General features: G+C 37.6%; 1 protein-coding gene across 2 annotated transcripts in view; it reads right to left on the bottom strand.

Annotated features, from left to right (window-relative positions):
* Nucleotides 1-1,529: 1,529 nt before the first annotated feature.
* LOC114645142 (uncharacterized) overlaps nt 1,530-22,338 on the bottom strand; it is a 58,877-nt gene continuing 38,068 nt past the window's right edge. The window contains exons 4-8 of one of the 2 annotated variants that reach the window (XM_028793039.1): nt 20,930-21,028; nt 15,087-15,288; nt 12,117-12,224; nt 7,545-7,631; nt 1,530-2,860 (exon numbers count right to left, since the gene is read on the bottom strand). In XM_028793039.1, coding sequence (XP_028648872.1) covers nt 2,615-2,860; nt 7,545-7,631; nt 12,117-12,224; nt 15,087-15,288; nt 20,930-21,028 — 742 coding nt within the window. In that variant the 3' untranslated portion in view covers nt 1,530-2,614. The remainder of the gene's footprint in view (nt 2,861-7,544; nt 7,632-12,116; nt 12,225-15,086; nt 15,289-20,929; nt 21,029-22,338) is intronic. The other variant, XM_028793041.1, reaches the window with a different exon arrangement.

Below are 22,338 nucleotides of genomic sequence, written 5' to 3' on the forward strand. Positions count from 1 at the left end.
GAAGTGAGACTACACTCCTTTACAGTGTTGGCAGCAATGCACCAATTGTGTTTGCCAAACATAATATGAAAGGGAGAAAAGAGAAGTAATCTCATTACAGACATACACAGGCATACATGTCCCTGCAAACAAATCTCAAAGTTGTATAGGATTTCACAATTTTTGTCAATGACTCTTTTAGTGAGGAGCATGCTTGAACTTAACAGCTACTTGACTTGCTCGCATTGACCATCACTTCAACGTCTCTTATGCAGCATCTACAAGGGATAGGTTTCCTTTCTGTAAAGTGCCACTTTTGAAGAAGAAAAAGATCTTACTTCTCCCTCTTCAACCATTTCACTGGTTTCAGTATTACCTTCATGCTGGTGCATGGTGTGTTGTATGCCATTTAAAATGGCATGGCTGTAGAGTGACAGCTTTCCAGTCTCTTCATCCAGCATCGTTGAACTTTCGCATTGTTTCGGACAACTTAGCTCTTAGCATTGTATGCTCTTCCTGTAATCTTTTAATCTCTTTTTCCATCTGCAATTTTCCATTAATCCTAGCTGCTAACTTGTTTCATAAGCATATTAGATAATGATTAGTTGTGTCATGGTCCTCAGAAACAGATTGCAGTTTTGCATTTGCCAATTTGTTTGTGAGTTTCTTTTGCTCCAACTCTTGTGAGTTTCTGAGAGGTGAGCTTGCAAATTGCTGCTTTCACTAATCTGCATGCTGCTTCATTTTTGTAGTTTTTCCTCCTTTGCAAGTATACACTTTAATGTCATCACTAACCTAGGCTGATTAAGTCCATCTTGTTCTCAAAAAGACACTCATTTTCTAAGTTAGCATGCTTTTCTTTCTGTTTATTGTTTTCAAAACACTTCGCATACAAAACACTTTACAGGGTATCGCTAAAGTTCACTTTCTCCGTTTCACTCATTTTAATTAACACAAAGATTCCACTGCCCTATTGTGAAGAATAGATAGTAGCAATCCAACATCCTAAAAGCAATAAATCACTTACTAGAACCAGCAAATGCTTGTTTTAACTTTTACAGTTACCGTGAAGAAGTCACTTTCAATTTTAACTGTGCATGCCCAGGGATGCCATAAAATGTAGGAATATGAATAGATTTAACTTTGCTGAAGGCAAAACTGACAATTAATTAGCTATGTCAGTGATTCATTAAAAAATGTAACTATCCATCCATCCATTTTCCAACCCGCTGAATCCGAACACAGGGTCACGGGGGTCTGCTGGAGCCAATCCCAGCCAACACAGGGCACAAGGCAGGAACCAATCCCGGGCAGGGTGCCAACCCACCGCAGAAAAATGTAACTATTTATTATTAATTAAATAAAGAGGCCTGAATGCTGGTAAAACCAAGCAGAATGGGCAATGCCCACTTTGCCCAATGATATAAATGGCATCACTTCTAAAATTTCAGCTTCATGAAATGAAATAGTCAAAAGTTTTTTTTGGTAATATTACATTTATTTTCTACTAGAGATTACATTTTTTTACTTAATATAGGTTGAAAGCATGGAGATTTCAAGGACTCTGCATATTAGTAAAATCCACTTAATCCAAGGAAAGAATCATTGCAACAACCAAAGGATTTTAGTATATAACAAATTATACAGATTTTCATAAGGCAATATTACAATAGAGCTGCATGTTCAAATCAATGTTAGCAGTAAATACAATTAAATAAATTGATTATGAATATCTGATTAATAAATTTGCTGTAAGACAGTTTTTCTATTTAATTAAGAAATAAATAGAATACTGGTCAAAAGTTTTAAAACACTCTAATTTTCCCATTTTTTTAATTGAAATTTAAGCAGTTCAAGTCCAGTGAGTAACTTGAAATGGTAAGCAATAAGCTGACAGAAGTTAAAGAAAAAGTTTATGTTACCAAAAAATGAAAAATAATATAATTTTCAGAGTTATACAAAAAAGTCTTCTTCAGGGAACAAGTAATGGGTTATTCACTTACAACTTTTCTGTAGCCATGAAAGTTATTTAAGCCTTGAAAGTTGATTTATTTTAGCAGTGGATTTTTACTGCCCGTCTCCCTATCAAACCTTTGTGCAGCTCAAAGACTTCACTTCACAGCTGAAAGTGAGACACACTTTTAAGGGTTGTGATGGTCTGTCTGTGTGTCTTCCTTCATTAATTGCCCTTTTCTTGAAGTTACAATATACAATACAGTATTATCCAAATAGTGCTTCAGACAGGTTTGTAAGTAATCGAAAGTTGTGATATCTGTAGTGACTGTTTGCATCAGCTTTCAAGGCTTAATAAACTTTCATTGCTTCAGAAAAGCTGCAAGTTGTTATCACATCTCGTGTTTTCTAAAGAAGGCAATTTTGTATAACATTGACAATTGCGTTAGTTTTGAATCTGCTAAAACCTTTTTTTAAACTCTAGCAGTTTATCGCCTACCTCTGTACTATTTTAAGTTATTCACTGGACATGAACTGCTTACATTTTAATAAAACCTGGAAAAATGGGTCCTTCTAAAACTTGTGTATATGCAAGATCAATAAAATTCCTTTTATTCTTTTATTTTGCATTATATTTTCTACTCTTTAGCCAAGTTAATTCATAATTTCTTTACTTCAGAGGTTAACACTGGAACAGTCCTGGTGGGTGCATTTGCCTTGGACAGACAAAATCTTTATTGTTTCTAACTGCAGGAAATACAACACAACTTTGTTGCAATTTAATTTTTTCATCTTCTGGAGAGATCTCAAGTGTCAGTGATGGATTATGAAGTAACATTAAACAAGCAACAAGAAAGAATTTATGCACAAAGCCCTTAATTTTCTCCTTTAGATCAAGTGGAATATCAAAATTGATTTCATCCAATACCTGTAAAAGAGACAAAATAGAAATATAAAGTGAAATTATTCTGTTTAAATATTTAAATCTTGTTTACAAATACAGTGATTACAAATAACTGATTATACTTATATCTCTCTATTGTCAGTGCAAAAACCAATCGATGTCAGGTAGATGTCATCTCACAGAAAGAGAGTCTACAAGCAATTGTTGAAGCAGAGAAGATTGTTTTCATATTTTTAAATTCCTTAACTTTGGAACTGCCACGTACATATATAGTACATATTTTTTATGTACTATAATCGCCAAGGCTACTTCAAGTAGTGTCTGAACTCCTTAGTTCTCTAATGGACCAGAGTTTCTACTGCCCTACCCATGAAAACCATCAATACCCTGAAACAGCTTCAGTAAGTATAAAATAATTTCTTGGCACCTAACTTCTTAATTGTATATATTTTCACTTTAAATGTTTGCATACATTTCAGTATTTATTTATATTTATTACAGCAAATCAAAACAACAGATTTCATTCATCTGCACATAATATAACAAATACAGTAGAAAATATTTTATTGCTGAACTAATTTAAATTTACAATCAAAAATTTCTGTTAAAGGACAGCAAGAATGGCAGGAGTGAGAGCAGATGGACGGGATTGGAGCCTCTGGGATGGAGTGTATGACCAGTGCTCCAGAGCACTGCCCTGCAAGACTGAAGGTGGCAGCCAGAGTTGAAGGATTGGAGGCTGGGCAGGGCCCCATGGAACGGCATGGGATTGGCGATGGGGACACGAGCAGGAATTGATGGTTATCTTCACCTACTGGATGATATCTCTCGTGAGACCCAGAGAGGGTAAGCTGGAAAGAGATCATTTTTAAACGGATGCACCAGGGCTCGTGCATTATAAAGGACTGCTTCCTGCATAATTTTAACCTTGTTTTAATGGGTTTATTTATGGCTTGATTTTAATCTCCACCATCACAGTTTTCCTGAATTATTTATTTTATTGAACTTTTGCACTGTACTGTTTTGGACACTATTTGGATTGTTATAATAAAAGCACTGCCACTTTTGCACCTGCCCTTTGTCTGCATGTGTGTATCCTCATTTGCCCAGCTCAACTCAGTTACAGCTATCGATAATCTGGTTTCAAGAGGCTCCCTGGATGCAACGAGTAGCGTGGAGCCGACCTGAACAATAGCACATCTACCCAGTTTGATAGTTATATATCATTTGTGAACTGAAGAAATTTGACCAGTTGCTGAATGACCTTTTCTACTTGGTATTTGGCCCCAAGATGGTAATGTGGTGTTTAGTTTACATCACAACTTATTTTGAACCAAAAGAAAGAGGTTGAAGTTTCTTCATGAAGAGCCCCAATGATAGATTTTGATTAGAGGATTAAACTGGATTACCATCGATCAACAAAAGTCCTCTGTTGTACTTTTAATGAGATATATTCTTCATAGATTTTCTAGCATATAAGAACAAAAAAAAATGCAGCAGTTGTAGATTAATGCAGATAACCCCTGTCCTTGAATACCTCCTTTTAGAGTCCCTATCAACTACCAGACAGTATTCAGAAGCCATTATACAGTATACGCTAACAGAATGTTAGGTCATATAGTATGACGTGTAGAGTACCTCAAGCTCAATGTTTACAAAGCACTGGGGAGGCCTCATCTGGAGTATTGTGTACAGTTTTGGTCTCCAGTATACAAAAAGGAAATAGCAGCACTGAAATAAGTCCAGAGAAGAGGAATTAGGCTGATTCCAGGGCTACAGGGGATGAATTATGAGGAAACTTTAAAAGAGATGAGCCTTAAGCAAAAGAAGATTAAGAGGAGACATGATTAAAGTGCTTAAAATTATGAAGGGAATTCATTCAGTGAATTGAGACTGTTATTTTAAAATGAGTTAATCAAGAACAAGGGTAAATTTCACACAAACATTAGGAGGTTTTTCTTTTCATAGAGAATCATAGACTCATGGAATAAGCTACCAAGTAGTGTGGTAGACAGCAGGACTTTATGGATTTAAAAAACTTAAATGTTATTTTAGAAGAATTAAGTGAATAGGACTGGCAAGGTTTCCTGGGCTCAGTGGCCTGTTTTTGTCTAGATTGTTCTAAAGTTTTAATCTTTGTATTCTCCCCATCTGTCCAACAAAATCTGTAGGACTAAATGTCTTCCAGCGACTTTACAAGACTCATCTTTACTCAACTTGAAGAAATGTAGATTTTCCAAGACCATCTGACCATCCTTGGCCATATGTTTTCAGCAATTGGAGTCAGGATTGACCCAATGAAAATCAAGCCTTTTATGGTCTATCCAGTGCCACAGGAGGTAAAAATGTCCCCAGTGCTTTCTGGGGATGGCTGGGTGTTTCCAAGGTTCACTGACATTGCAGCTCCGTTATTCTATTGCTGACGATGGATTCCCCTTGGGGGTTTTTGCAGGTGTGCCAAGACTAGTTTGACTATTTGAAAACAGGTTTATTATCATAATCAGTCTTCTCACTGCCAAATATCAGTTATTTTCCAGGTCCACACAGATGTGAGTGACCTCAGGCTCAGTGCTGTCTTCTTCTATAGAGTTGTGGCATACAAATCAAGATTTCTAAAGGGCACAGAGTACAACTCCATCCCTGAGAAGCAGTTCTTCACTGTCACATGGGCCATTGAGAAGTAACGCCATTTCCTTCAGGGGACAACTTGTGAAATCTAAACAAATCACAGGGCTCTGACCCTGGGGTAAAAATGTCCAAAAAACATGTCTAAACTAATCCTTGTTTGTGTTCGAAGAGGTATATGGGGTATTGGCCTTGAACCCTTGGTCTGATCTTCCCCTAAACATGCAGGATATTGTTAATGTCAAGCTAACAGCCCTGTATGTCATGGTATGAGAGAGGACTCTGGAGGGAGACCTTGCCACATATATCTTAAGGGGAGCAATACCACTGGGCTATCATTATTAGTTGGTAGTCCCCAGGATACAAGTGCCCAAGTCCCTGTAATACTATAACAGCCCAATCACTGCTCTCCTTGGACACACAAAAACATTGTTTAAGATCCTGGAGGTGGCATGGTTGCAAGAATATGGTCCCATCTTCAGACAAGTCCCACCTGGTCTTCCCTTAGGATAATTGCATCCAGTGTCACGTCACCAAGGGAGTGCCAGTTGTGGACCTAATGGGACCATTTCCCAGCATCAGGGACAAGATGACTTTCCTGATGGTGGTTGTGTACTGCTTTACCTAATGGGTGGAGCTTTTCCCACTGACTAACACCACCACAAAGAACTCTTCTACTCTAAAGGACAAGATATTTATGTGATAGGGGGTGCCAAAGAACATCACATGGACAGGGGTCTAGAGTTTACCAGCTTAGTGGCCAAAGAATGCTGGAAAATGTGTGGGTGGCCCACCTGAAGACTACCACATACCAACTCAACAGACTGCAATTCTCAGCAGCCCCAGGACCACTGTGCCACATGACAGTTTCAGCTGTTCAGCATGGGGCCGCTGGGACAAAGAAGATGAAGTTCTGAAATTAAAAGGGAGTTGTAAGAAATAATGGTGATTGTGTACTGTGTTTTCATCACTTTGACTGCTTTAGCAAATCATTTAGATTACATTTATTTCATACTCTGAGTATTATCCATCCATCCATCCATTTTCCAACTCACTGAATCCGAACACAGGGTCACGGGGGTCTGCTGGAGTCAATCCCAGCCAACACAGGGCACAAGGCAGGAAACAATCCTGGGCAGGGTGCCAACCCACCGCAGGACACACACAAACACACCCACACACCAAGCACACACTAGGGCCAATTTAGAATCGCCAATCCACCTAACCTGCATGTCTTTGGACTGTGGGAGGAAACCCATGCAGACACGGGGAGAACATGCAAACTCCATGCAGGAAGGACCCGGGAAGCGAACCCAGGTCCCCAGGTCTCCCAACTGCGAGGCAGCAGCGCTACCCACTGCGCCACCGTGCCGCCCTGAGTATTATTGTTTTCATTAAATTTGTGCCTGCTTATTCATGTGGTTTTCGTCTGTCTTGGAAACCATTGTTTACGGAGTACACTTCAGTCATTTGTAAATCATCAATGGACATTCAAAATGCTGTTCAGAAGGTTGTTCACTGAGGACATTTCATACATTCTTGCATCTGTGAAACTGGCCTGTGTTGTAATTGATGACCTTTTATTGTTTTGTGTATAGTGTCTTGTTGGTTTCTTAATTAGTTATCACTATTGGGGTAATGTTTGAAAAATGAGATTACAAGTGAAAGAGGTCCCCATCCAACATCTTCACTCTACTTGACAGGGTGAGAAGCTAAGTGGTATGGGGAGGACCTTGAGGTTGAACTGTTTCTTCTGCAGATCAAGAGCAGCCAGTTGAGGTGGTTTGACATGTACTTAGGAAACCCCTGTGGCACCTCTTGCAGAAAGCATGGCAAGCTAGGAGAGGGCTGAGGGGCAGACCCAGAATATTTTGGGAGTGTTTACATCTGTCGGCTTGCCTGGAAATGTTTGGGTATTTTCCAAGAAAGGCTGGAGTAAGCTTCTGGGGATAGTGAGGGCCAGACAGGCTAACTTAGTATGTTGTTACCATGACCCTTAATAGTCAAAAGAGAATGAAAATCATGATGATGTTAACAGCTCAAAGATATTCCTGGATTGTGTAAAAACAAGAAATCTACTTACACTATCCAAGGCAGTTGCAGACTCCGCTTTTAGATCTTCACTTTGTTGAAGAAGTCTTGTTTGAAGTAATTTTCTATGCTTCTGAATCTAAGGAAAATGTTTATTGACAATCAGATAAAACTGAATAATTAATTTTTTGACCTACTAATAAAGTAAATGCAGTACAAAGAAATGTTTAGCCCTCAAACTGCAGTCATAGTCTTTTTTTTTATTTCTGCATAAGACAAAAACAAAATTTCAGACAACATACCATATACAGAATACAGATAAAATATTATACTATACCCTATACCACTCTTACATACAACAACATTCTAAAAAACATGATAAAATTAACATGTACCCAACAAATAATGTAGCTGAGATAACAACAAAATGTTTACAAGTGATAAAAAAACAGCTCAGAGCTTTTTTTTTCTTTCTTCAAAACAACAACACACAACCATTTCAAACTTTGTACTGAATCTAAGATCGAGAATGAAAAGGCCTAGTCTCCTAATATGTCTCTTATACTTCTTCTTGCAAACTGGAATGAAAACTAGTTTCTGTTAGTGATAAATTATTGCAATATGTATGTAAGCATCCTGACCACTGTTGTGCAGATCAAGGAGTTCTCTGGAGTGTGGTACAAGTGCTATGAGATGTACTATGTAACGGCAATTGGTAAAAATTTTACTTTTGCAGAAGAGAAGATGCATTCATGTACACTATAAAAATACAGCCTTGAATATATCATTTTATATTATACTAGTTGTGTTACCTGACTGCGCCCAGGAAATTTTCTATGTCAGTGGGCCTCAGTTATAGTTCCATTGGTAATTCGGATGTTTCAAAAATGCTACGTAACAAATGGAGTACTTTTCTGTGTACAATATTTGTATTTTTTTTTTTACCAGGAGATAATATTATTAGATCACTTGAGCTGCTTACTGTTGAACATGGTACATGAAGTCTTTGGAGGTGTTGGTGTGAAAGAAATTACAGCAGAACTCCGTAATAAAAAACAGCACCAAAAGCAGTATTCAGCAGTGTTACAAAGGTGATTTAAAGTCAATTCATTCCAAGGTAAAAACTGCTAAAAATCTCAACTCTCCATTAGCATTAAGCCTAAAATTAGTACTGCCTCAGTATACAGTGGGCTTGAATAAATCACTACTAACAAAAAGAACAAAAGATACTAATTACTTTTACTCACTTAAAAGCTACATCTTGTTTTTTTTTCTTACCACCACTCACTAAAACATTATTAAGTGACTACAATTATTCTTTTTTCTATGTCACCAAATTAAAATCATATCAGTCAAAGTGTTTTTGAGGTTTCAGGTTATTTTATTTTTTTCTATTTTGGGAAGGGGGGGTACCCCTAAATATTTATATATCAGAATGTCCTTTCTTAGTAAATGCCTACTGCCCTAGGCCTGTACCATCCTGCCAAGTATTTTGCTAAACGTGAAATACTGTTTTTGTTGATGAGTGAGTGAATGAGTTGGTGAATCAGTCATTCATTCAGGTAGTCAGTCAGTCAATTTTGTATTATATGTATATAGATTAAATACACAATTAATACTCTTTTTCTGAATTGAATGATACAGGGATATGAAGAAGTATATCTAAGCCTCAAAGGAAAAGTACGTTATATGTTTCAGAGTTCACATACTTAAATCAATATCCATTCCAGCAAAATCACTCTCTCTGTTTACTTATTCGTATTATAACAGTGATCTAACAAAACTTCTCACCTCTAGTTTTTCTTTGTGAATTTCAGGTTTTGTTAGCTTGCATTAACCCAGAGTATGACTTTCGCTCAGAATTCACTCAGGCTCTGGGTGATGTAATGATACACCTATAGTGTTAAGCCTGATTATCTCTCAAAACAATATTCCATCTACTGGATGAAATAACATCATGCTGAAAAAATAACTAAATAATTTGATACTTTCTGCCACTTTATGGTAACTCTAAGGTAATTCACCAATATTCATTGGTGGAGTGGAGCCTTCAACGAAAAACACAATGGCAAAATGTAACGCAAAGGCAGTTTTAGAATGAACTGAAGTTAACCATTGCTTGAATCGAGTGATAGTGATCATGATGTGGATAGATCATCAGACGTCACAGAGAGTGAAGCTGATGCATGATGTGGCACTATATGACTGAATCGCTGTGAATTTGGAAGCTTTACTGTGTTGTGACTGTAGTGTGACAAAAAGGCAAAATGATTTCAATCAAGTGCATGGACAAGAAAGATGTTAGCCCCCTAAGCACTGTTTACAATTTTGGCAACTGTCAATGTTCATGTCAGGGAAAAGTGGGAGTCACTAAGCCTTGCACTGTGATAAACTGTAATAACACAAGGGATGCGTAAATTGTGTATGTCAGGTATTGAAATTCTACCATCTCATGTGCAAGCAACAGAATACAATATTGTAAGAAAAATGTGCAAAGAAACACACCTCTATTGTACCAACCCATTGGTCTCAAAACCTATCAAATAAAGAACATATACTAAATCTGCTTCAGTACAGCAGTGTGCAGTAGACACACCTTTTTCACTGTATTTATGTTGACATTTTGGCATTTACATGTTTCAGTTAAATGTAAAAACACTTTTTTTTGTTAAAAAAAAAATTCAATATTTTTGGTTCATTTTTCCTGGGGTAAACATAACACTAAGGAGGCTACTAAATCTGCACCCTTAGATAAGTAGTTTCTGATTTTTCAACAAATTAGGTATTATAACCAGAAAACATTGCACTCAGAGCTTTTAGCTGTGTCTGCTAATAATGTGTGAAGCATTTACTGTGATAGCTATGTCTGTCAGTCTGTCTGCCTGTCTGGCCGCATGAAACAGCTCAGACCCCAGGGGCCAATTTAGTTGAATTATTCTACACTTATTCCTCAAAGAAATATATCGAGACAGTTTAATTTTCGTTGAGATATCTCCAAACAGATCATTCTATACAAAGTTTTGAAATTTCAAAATCTCCCCTTTAAAACATTGGCAAATTTGCAAACTTGTCAATCTTAAAATGAAGAAATGTTCTATGTGACTTCAGCTCCAAATGAATTTTCTGTTTCAATTTTACCCTAAGAGTGATTGCTTGAATTTGTGTATTTTGTATATTTTCCTCTTTTATTCGTCCCACAGCCATTCAGATGCCCTATGCAAATAAGTCAGATGCAAGGCAGAGTGCATACGCAAACATCTCACATAGCGGCAACTGCTCTTCTGCTGCTTTAGGTAAGTCAAATAATATAATACAACAAAAATCACTTCTCTGGAAATAAATGGAAGGGGAAAGCAATTACGTAAGTATAAATAAGACGGCATTGATTGAAAAATATTATATGCAAATTATTATTGTAAAGGACCAATGTTTGCAACTTTTCAGCTAAACAAGGTTTGAACTAATTAATTACACAGGAAAGGTGCAGCGCCCTAACTGATACAAACATGGGACAGACTTAGAAAAATACAGTGGCACTGGGGAGTGGGAGGCTTAAGCCTCTGATCTGTGGCACTCAGCCCTGATCTTTTAGTTCCAGATATACACGAACAGTCATGACAAGCCCCTGATCTTCTTACCCATCTTATATAAAATAGCACCCGATTTAAGGTATGCGTACAATAAGGTCAGAACCCCACTTTTACATTTTACATACATGTGCAAATTGTGTGAAACTCTGCTCTTCAGATTTTTATCTATGTGCAGACTAAGATTATAATCTCTAAATCCCTAAATTCAGCAGACCCACCTAGAAATGGAACTATAGTTAATCTGCAGGCAGAAAATTGAACAACAGTTAGTCACAGACCATTCAACACCAACACACATCAGTTTATATCATTTTCATGAGACTTTAATTGGAATCTGCTGTGTATGAAATTTACTGAAACAGCATAAGCCTATTTGTGCTCTTTTTTAACTTAATTTTAAAGTGCTGTTAAATAGCAAGCATATATTGTAGTCTGCATTCCATTATTGCTGTTATTTTTGAATATCGCTCATTGTTACAAAAATATATATATTATCCCACCCGCTATATCCTAACTACAGGGTCATGGGGGTCTGCTGGAGCCAATCCCAGCCAACACAGGGTGCAAGGCAGGAAACAGCCCACCGCAGGGCACAAACACACACACACACACTAGGGACAATTTAGGATCACCAGTGCACCTAACCTGCATGTCTTTGGACTGTGGGAGGAAACCTGAGTACCAGGAGTAAACCCACGCAAACACGGGGAGAACATGCAAACTCCACCCAGGGTGGACCCGGGAAGCGAACCCAGGTCTCCTAACTGTGAGGCAGCAGCGCTACCACTGTGCCACCCTACAAAAATATATAATAAATAAAAATAAAAACTGCCTTTTGGATGAAGTAAATAAAAAATGAGAAAGGCTTCAACTTTCATATTTGTTAACTTAATCGCCAAATGTACCCGAAAGTTATGCTATACGTATTTTTTCTAACTTATTGTTTTTACAAACTGTATATTCTGTGAATAGTTATGATTGATTGGTTGAGCTTATAGCATTTACTCACAAAATATTTCAAAACTGTAACATACCTTTTTCTGGACCAAGGCCTCAGAAGAGCTTGGGTAGTATAAAGACACAGTATTTGAAATATCTTTATCCATTTTATGATGCATCATCTGTGACAAACCAATTATTTTCTGTGAAAGAAATAACAGGATAGTGTATACAAAAGCTAAATGTGGTGCATACTAAAGTCTTTTACTGATGCTAATGAAAGTGAAAATTACACTCAGACTGCAGTAATAGATTGACACAAAATCACCCTACCCTCACCATCATCTAAACCTTTTTTAGCATAATGAGTATTAAAGGGTGAATATAAACAGTAAAACTGTTTGAATATTCTATACATTGCTACTTATAGTGTGATAAGTATAACAGTATGACTAAGTATACATACCACATTAGACATTCAATGAAGAGAAAATTACCAAAAAAGTGCTAAATATTCAGATTTTACAGTTATTTAACTTATAACATTCCATTTTATATTCTTCAGCTGTTTAGTTTTAATTTTGGACTTGTTAGTATTTTTATCATTATAATTGTAAGTTTACCATGTTTTGTGCATTTTTAAGCCAATTGCAGTCACTTGTCTTATGGAAAGGGCAAAGCACAATGTAATCGGTCTTTTGCCATTTAAGATGGCAGTACACTGTTAACAATTGTCCAAGTTTCTGAGTATCTAAAAACATCCCTTGAAACTTTTCTTTTTGTCATTTAGGATTCTGACTGTTGCCTGCTTCTATACTGTTGGCTCTGCGTATTTTGCTTTGGTCTTCTGATTCCTTTTTTATCTTTTGATTTTGATCTTTGATCTTGCCCTTTTAACTAGCCTGTTGATTTTGTGGGCTTCTCTTGAAGTTATGTTACCAGCCCAGCACACCACACTGTAGAAAATCACACTGGCCATCACAGAGTTGTAGATGATATGAATGATGTCATATCCCACATTAAAGGAACACAGACTCCTTAGGAAAAAGAGCCTGCTCTGCCCTTTCTTATATAGTTCCACTGTTTTCTGAGACAAGTCCAACCATGTCATAAATGTGGACCCCCAAGAATTTGTTGGAGTGTACCACCTCTACATCCTCTTCTTGAATAGTGACCGGACATAAAGGCTCTTTGGTAAGGCAAAAGTCAATAAGCAGTTTCTTGGTTTTGAGATACAGACAATTCTCTTTGCACCAAAAAACAAACTTCTCCACTTGACTATTATACTCTTTCTCATACCTTTTACCAGTACACCCCCATAAGTGCAGAATCATCTGAGAATTTCTGCAAGTGATATGACCTGATGTTATATTTATAATCTGAAGTGTACAGAGTGATGAGAAAAGGAGACAGGACTGTTTCTGGTGGTGCCCCTATGTTGTTCAAATCTGTATCAGAAACTGCAGTCTGCCTGACAGTCCATTTTCCAGTACACCATAGGCTCATCCACCTACATATTTCTGAGCTTATCCCTTAACAGGCATGACTGGATGGTACTGAAGGCACTGGAGAAATCAAAAATATAATTCTCACAGTGCTGCCAGCATTGTCCAGGTGAGTGTAAGCCTTGTGAAGCAAAAAAATAATTGCATCCTCCACTCCAATCTTTTTTCGACAGGGAAACTGCAGTGGGTCCAAGTGGTCTACCACATGATGACTCATATAGTCCAGGACCAGTCTCTCAGAGGTCTTTATGATGGGAGACATAAGTGCCACTGGTCTGTAGTCATTAGGTGAAGAGGCACCTGCCTTCTTTGAAAGCTTCTTAATGTGGTAAAATATGAAAGGGAGGAATCAAAAATTAAGCCTAGATTCCTTGCAAAAGAAGGAGGTCTTTTCCTTAATATGCACTTTAGTGTCAATTAACATGGCTTCAGTTTTACTGCAGTTTAACTTTAAAGAGCTGTGTTCCATCCAGGTTTTAATTTCACTGAGGCAAGTTGTGAGGTGAGAAAACTCTGAACTTTCACTTATAACACTAACAGAGATCTGAGTATCATCCGCATAAAAATGTTAACCCAGGAATGTATGCAGATACAAATGAGCAGAGGGCCTTGAGGAACTCCTTGTGAAATTGGTGCTAAACTGGACATGCTGGTGCCAAGACTAACTAGTTCAGATAGGACTTAAATTACTGGATGCCAGAAATACCAAGAATGTCCTCCATTCTGGACAGTAGAATGTCATGCTTGACAGTATCAAATTATGGACTATGGTCTACCAAAGTGAATATGCTGATTTGCTCAGAGTCTGCTGCCATAAGAAATCATTATAGTGGTATACAAAAATATTCAATCCCCTTGAAAGTCATTATAATTTTCTGCATGACAAAAGATTTGGACACATATTTATCCATTCAGTATAAATATGTGTACAATACTTTTGTCATGCAGAAAATTATGATGACTATGAAGGAGATAGAATACTTTTGCATGCCACTGTAGTTAATTGAAGCAGATAAGTTTCACTGCTGTGCAGTGGTCTGAAACCAGACAGAAAGGTTTCCTTCAACTTATTACAAGTTTAGTAATTGGTGAGTAGGGAGGGCACAACACACTTGAGAACTTTAGACAGAAAAGGAAAGTGAGAGATGGGCTGAAAATTGTTCAGACTGTCAGCATCCTGACCAGAACTTTTTAATGCTGAGGTTACAGAAGCGATCTTCAAGGTTGATGGCACATAACCAGTGTCAGGGGATCCTTGCTATTGTAATAAAACTGTATTTCTTTTTCTCTCTATGATGTGTGTGTGTTGCCCTCCCTTTACATACTGCTTGGTCATAGGCAAACACAAGCGAAAAAAAAAAAAAAAGATATTACTCACATTTTTACAAAATGTATATCCCCAATCAAAGTTGCTTGCTCCTTTCTAGCGTGTAATAAACAGCTTCTTAATACTGAATTAAGCCCTTATCTTATTGTATTTAGGCAGTGATTTAACTTAAAAAAATGTACAACTACTGCACAGATTACCTTGTAAAAAGCTCAATTAGAACATAAACCTACCTCAATAATGTCATTTCCTATTTTATTTGCTGCAGAACTGTCTGAATCTTTGATTGAGCACAATTCTCCATATATGCGAGCCCACTGTGGTACTCTTAGGTTTGAATACATACTCAGAATTTCAGATTCTCTTGCAGGATCATTTATGTTTTGTGTTAGATGTCCACTTTGATGCATTTTTTCAGCTATATTTTCTCTGACCCTACAAAAAAAACAAAAAAAAACAAAGGTTTAACTTTAGGTGAATAAATTGTAAACTGCCAGTGAACAGATGAGAGAATACCATAATCTGCATTGACATTTTAAAGAAAACCAAAAAATATTGATTTTGCAAAAGTTGCTAAGAAATGGGAACTGGACACAGGGTTTGAACCTTATAGCTTTGTTTTCTTTACTTTGTCTTTTTGTTTAATCTTATGATTTTAATGTTTAATTATTTCTAGTTTAGTTTATTTTGAAAACTGATAAATATAATCTACTGCCACACCTGGGATCAAAGCTGTTAGTCACATATTTACTGATAACTGAAGTTTCAATCTAAGTAAACATACTGTAACTTTCACTGTTTTTGTACTAGCGTTTCTACACTATATGGCCAAATGTCTATAGACACCTGACTATCACACTGATATGAGTTTGTTGGACATCCCATTCAAAAACCATGGGCATTAATATAGAGTTGTCTCCCTCTTTGCAGCTATAAGTGCCTCCACTCTTCTGGGAGGGCTTTCCACAATATTTTGCAGTTTGTCTTTGGTAATTTAGATACTGATGTTGGACGAGAAGACCTGGCTTGCAATTGGCATTCTATTTAATCCCAAAGGTGTTCAGTAGGGCATAGGTCTGGGCTTAGTGCAGGTTACTCAAGTTCCTACACTACGGTTGTCATGTCTCTAAGCAGCTGGCTTTGTGCACAGGGGCACAGCCATACTGGAACAGAAAAGGGCCATCCCCAAATTGTTGCCACAAATTTCTCTTTATGCTGTAAAATTAGCTGCACTCTTCACTGGAACCAAGGGGCTTACCCCAAACCCTGTAAAACAGCCCCAGACCATTATCCCTCTTCCAACAAATTTTACAGTAGGCACTTTGCAGTCCAGAAGGTAGCATTCTATTGGCATCTGCAAGCCCAGATTCATCCATCAGACTGCCAGATAGTGAAGTGTGATTCATCACTCCAAACGGGATGTTTCCACTGCTCCAGAGACCAATGGTGTTATGCTGCTCCAGCCAACACCTGGCATTGCACATAGTGTTCTTGGGCTTGTGTGCAGTTGCTAGGCCATGGAAAACCCATTTCATGTACTCTAGTTCAAGTTTATTTGTCATTCCAGCCATATCTAAAATACAGTGGGATGAAACTGATTTTCACAAGATCATAGAATGTGCAAAAAGGGAAAGGGAAAACCACAAAAAAGTAAACCACAAGAAGGTAAATAGGAACAATACAAAGACAGTGGTGCACACAAGCCCAAGAACACTATGTGCAATGCCAGGTGTCGGCTGGAGCAGCATAACACCATTGGTCTCTGGAGCAGTGGAAACATCCCGTTTGGAGTGATGAATCACACTTCACTATCTGGCAGTCTGATGGATGAATCTGGGCTTGCAGATGCCAAGAGAATGCTACCTTCTGGACTGCAAAGTGCCTACTGTAAAATTTGTTGGAAGAGGGATAATGGTCTGGGGCTGTTTTACAGGGTTTGGGGTAAGCCCCTTGGTTCCAGTGAAGAGTGCAGCTAATTTTACAGCATAAAGAGAAATTTGTGGCAACAATTTGGGGATGGCCCTTTTCTGTTCCAGTATGGCTGTGCCCCTGTGCACAAAGCCAGCTGCTTAGAGACATGACAACCGTAGTGTAGGAACTTGAGTAACCTGCACTAAGCCCAGACCTATGCCCTACTGAACACCTTTGGGATTAAATAGAATGCCAATTGCAAGCCAGGTCTTCTCGTCCAACATCAGTATCTAAATTACCAAAGACAAACTGCAAAATATTGTGGAAAGCCCTCCCAGAAGAGTGGAGGCACTTGCCTGAAGAAGGGGCCTGAGTTGCCTCGAAAGCTTGCATATTGAAATCTTTTTAGTTAGCCAATAAAAGGTGTCATTTTGCTTGGCTTTTCAATGAAGACTGCAAGGCTATGTGCTTGATTTTGTACACCTGTTAACCCTGGCCACATCCAGAAAGAGGAAGGGTTGGGCAATGCCCATCCAAATTTATGCTCTGGCCACCCAATTGGTCAGCTATATTCTGCGCCATTTGAAAATGCCAATCACATTTATTTCCTCTACTCTTGATACAATTTCCTAATTTCTGAACGGAATAAATAATGGTGCTGCCAGTGTTATTTTGCAGAGCATTTTTGGGTGCCTATTATTTAGAGGAGAATATTTGTGCATTCTTAATAAAGCTTTTTTTGTTAAAATGTCTGCTATTGTTATAGTTATTATTAGTTTTAGTGTCAGCTTGAATAAGAATATTTATTTTAAGTTTAAACGTTATTGTTAGCTTTCTAGCTCACTAGAACACTATTATACATTTAAGTATTTAAAATTACACATATACAAAAGTTGATATTAGCGCTCAGTTTAAACAAAATTACCTGATTAGAGTCTGTGCTGGGTGTCCCTTAAAGAAGCCATAAACACCATGCAGCAATTTTTGGTTCCCAAATCAAAGCTTCAGATCAAGTGGGCAGTTCAAGCAGTAATGTTACACCTTCCCTGACCATTTCACACCAACATAGTGCAGGTAGGGATACAATTCAGGCAGCTGAAAATTATTTAGTGATCTGAATAATAGCACACCATCGCAACAAATACTAAAAGTCTTTCCTAAGCGAATGTTTAGTCAGATGTCTCGTGCTTTTACTCCAAACTAGTACCAATCATGGCCATGGTTGGAATACTCAGTCAAACTAGATGCATGCTTTTGTTTCCCCTGTCGGAACTTGTTTGCTGGTACAACTGACAGAGATGTAGTGTTCACCAAGACAGGATATACTAATTGGAAATCTGCACTGGAAAAGGAAAGGGGATTTCAAAACCACGCATCTAGTCAATGCCATTTAAATGCAGCAAAGAAATTGCAAGAAAAGAAACACAGAGAAAAAAATGGTGAAACTGTATTGTGTTTATTGGGAGAAACATACTGTAGGTTGGAAAAAAAATTATACTGCATTAAAAGCATAGGGGAGGTAGTGCAGTTTCTCTTTCTTTTCATGGGGCATTGAATGAAAACATCTCTGCCAGTCTTTTCATTAATTTATTTGAATATATATTGTCCAAAGATTCCAAACTTGCTGAAATAGCAAAAAGCATTCCTCAAAATACAAAGTATAAATCAAAAACATACAAAGTGAGATTATTGACATTCTTGCTAGTTTAGTTTTGCATGAAGTGAAAAAGAAATACAAAAAGGCAGACATTCCTGGATTCTGTATCATAAGTGATGTGACTCGAGACAGATGTAAAATAGAGAATCTATCAATAGTGACACAATCTGTGTGCATCTCTGTTCCAAATGAACTTGGTTTGCAGGACTTGACTCGGCTAGATGCTGAATATATAACCACAAAAACATAAGACACCTGTCCACTGAGGGATACAGTCCTGAAAATATAATCCACCAAAGTTATGATGGGGCATTGCTCAAAGGTGGGGTGCACGCGACGCGCTGTTGCAACAAAAGCTTGGTAGACATATTCCATATGTGCACTGCTTTAACTATCAACTGCACTTAGCAGTGGTTCATGCAGTTCAGGGGGAGCCATGACCACTCAGTGTCACTCCATTCTTTTTTTCATCATTATTATGTAGCCCGAAATTATAATAATCCCTCGCTTAAAAGGTTACTGGAAATTCGGTGGGCAAGTCACTATGATGTGACACAATGCCTTGCTGAGAATCAGGATGCTATCCTGAACATTTTGTCTGAGGTTTCTGAAGACAGTTGGGCTACAATGGCTATTTGGACAGAGGGAGCAGAGCTTCTAGTAGAGTTAAGGAAGCATAATTTTTTAAGATGGAAAATTCCTTGAAAAAATTCTTAGTGTCTTGAAGCTTGTAAATTCCATGTTGCAAGCCTAGTCTATAGATGTGTGTCATGCTGGGGAGGCCATCAGTGCTTCTCTGGATGCACTGAAAGATATCTTAGGAGATGGCTCATGGGCTGATTTTGAAATATCAACAGATATCCCAACCCAAACAGCAAAGAAAAAGAGAACCATGACCAAACTGCTTACAAACAGCATTGTTCTCTCCACTCTTGGTCAAATTGACTTGGATTCTTTAAGCACTCTCATCCATTCTTTGAAGAAATCCCTTCTGAACATTCTGGATGTAGTTATTGAAGAAATGGAAAATAGATTTTCAAAGAAAAATGTTGACCTGATGAGAGCTGTAAATTGTCTTCTTACTCAGTCAAATTATTTTCTAGATTTGACACTCTTGCCTCCTACCCCACCCCCCCACTCACTGATATGGATGCTTCAACCAAAAGTCTGCAACATGAAGTTCCACTAGCAAACGCCATGCTGATAAAGAAACTCTACCCTGACAATTACTTAAACTTTTCAACTGTATGCTACCATATACATGTCTATAAGGAAGCATTTCCTAAACTTCATGCAATGTATGTAACTGCATTGGTGATGGCTGTATCCCCAACTCATTCTCTACATTGTCACGTGTCCTGAACCCTTTCGATCACACCATGGTACATAACAGGAAAAATAATTTTGTGATTTTGGCTCATGAAAAATTAATAACAAAAGGCAAAGACATGGAACGGTTTGTTTCAGATTTTCCCAAAAAATCGAAAGACTGGTGCTTTGAAATGACTGGTTAGAGGTTGCAGCAGGATCATTAGTAGCTTTCTATTTTTCTACCTTTGCATATCAAATAAACAAAGTGTTGTTGTTTTTGCAAAGTCAGTATATTATGGTTTGGTAAATTTTAATATTTTTTTCTCTTTGGGTAGGATCCCTCCACTATATTACAGTTTGTGTTACATGATCTGTTCTTATGTTCTTATCAGCTCATGAGTTTGACTTCTAAATTTGCCTTTAATATTGCCAGTACATAAGTCAAAGTTTATGTTTGATTGGCACTATCTATCTATCTATCTATCTATCTATCTATCTATCTATCTATCTATCTATCTATCTATCTATCTATCTATCTATCTATCTATCTATCTATCTATCTATCTGTTCAAAGCGCCATAGAGAAATCATAGTAATAATAATAATGTCTTTCCTGATTGGAGAGATGACTATGAGAGCATAATACAGAGTTAAGAATATTAAAATAAAACATTAAAAATAAATATGTTCATGTGCCCCATTCTCTGGTCACAAGCTGCTACTGCTTATTGCACCCCCAACCTGAGTAGTCTAGATCTAGGCCAGCTGTAAACAATGGGGGAGACTGAAACACCTGTACTTAATAATTTGGTGGGGTGTCCACATACCTTTGGCCATATAGTAAATATTCAGATGACAGACAGTCTAAATGTGGTAGCAAACTTGCAAAAATAAGTGGGAAATGGCTTCTCTGTTGTAATTGACTCATACCTTCTAGCTATTAATTTCTGACAAATACATGTCACCTGACTGCCTGAACTTCAGAACACTACTTGGGATCTGACATCGTTCATGACTTAAATTATTAACTTTTTATTAAACAAAAAATTAAGTAAAAAGAAATAATAGACTGATCAGTGTTTTCTAGTAACTAATTTTTACCATGTACACTGTGTTAGTCTCCTGACCACACATAATTAGAAGCACAAAAGACAAGATGATACTGTCAACCACCAAAATGTTTACTGAAAATGTTACCAGTTAGATAGAGAAAGATACTGTTCCTTATAGCGTTTTGCCTCTGATTGCTTTTTTTGTAAAACTTCAGCAAGCTTCTGATTTCTTTCCATCAGCTTACTACAAAAATGAAAAAAGGAAAATGATAGAATACATTTTATAAACAATTAAAGGTACTTTATTACATAAACATGCACCATAAATGTATAAGCATAGATTGGTGGTCTGTAGGATGTCGTTGGAGATCAAGAAGAAGAGGAGGAGAGGGAGGGCAGAGCAAAGGATCAAATGGGGGAAGTTGAAAAAGGAAGACTGCAAGGTTGAGTTTAGGGAGGAGGTATGACAGGCAATGGGCGGCAGTGAAGAGTTACCAGACAGCTGGGCAATTCATAACTACAGCATACGTAGTAAGGGTGACAGCAAGAAGGGTGCTTGGTGTGACATCTGGACAGAGGAAGGAGGAAAAGGAAACCTGGTGGTGGAATGGGGAAGTACAAGAGAGTATAAAGAGGAATAGGTTGGCAACGAACAAGTGGGATAGTCAGAGAGATGAAAAAAAGTAGATAAGAGTGTAGCGGGGCCACATAGTGTTTAAATGTCAGTTCTGAGTGCGTCTCGTTTCATTGTCCCGTTTACTGTTTATGTGCATCAGTTAATGCCGTCCCCGAAAAACGGGGACGGATGATGGAAGGAGACCACAGCCGCCAACCTGGAAAACACCTGTTTTCAATCAATCAATCTCAGCCGTCACAGGACTATATAAGCCAGCAGGAGAGAGGAGAGAAGGAGATTTTTCATTCACGACCACGAACCAACGGTACCAGTTATTGTCCACATCGCGCTTGCCAATCCAGTTTGTTTTTCCATCTGCCGGATTTATTTCAAGGACCTCACCACGAAAGACCCCGGGGTAGGACTTAATCATCCACCATACACACGAGGATTCACGGTGAGGCTGTTCCATTTTTTCCGGGGACATTCAAACAACTCAATATCACTAATTCAGTCATCCATTTTCAGGACAGTTTCATTATTACCGGACTCACGTTCTCATTCATTTTCAGTTTATCATTCATTATTGTTTTCGTGTTGTGTGTTTATTTGTTACAGGGACAAGGGAGGGTATTTGTTGTGTGTATATATATATATATATATATATATACACTACTACTTGTGAATTTCCCATTGGGATTAATAAAGTATCTATCTATCTATCTATCTATCTATCTAGCAAAATACCCGCGCTTCGCAGCGGAGAAGTAGTGTGTTAAAGAGGTTATGAAAAAAAAAAGGAAACATTTTAAAAATAACGTGACATGATTGTCAATGTAATTGTGTTGTCATTGTTATGAGTGCTGCTGTCTTTTATATATATATATATATATATATACACACACACACATAAACATATATATACATATACATATATA

The sequence above is a fragment of the Erpetoichthys calabaricus genome, chromosome 13, assembly GCF_900747795.2.
Source record: "Erpetoichthys calabaricus chromosome 13, fErpCal1.3, whole genome shotgun sequence".
Taxonomy (NCBI): domain Eukaryota; kingdom Metazoa; phylum Chordata; class Cladistia; order Polypteriformes; family Polypteridae; genus Erpetoichthys; species Erpetoichthys calabaricus.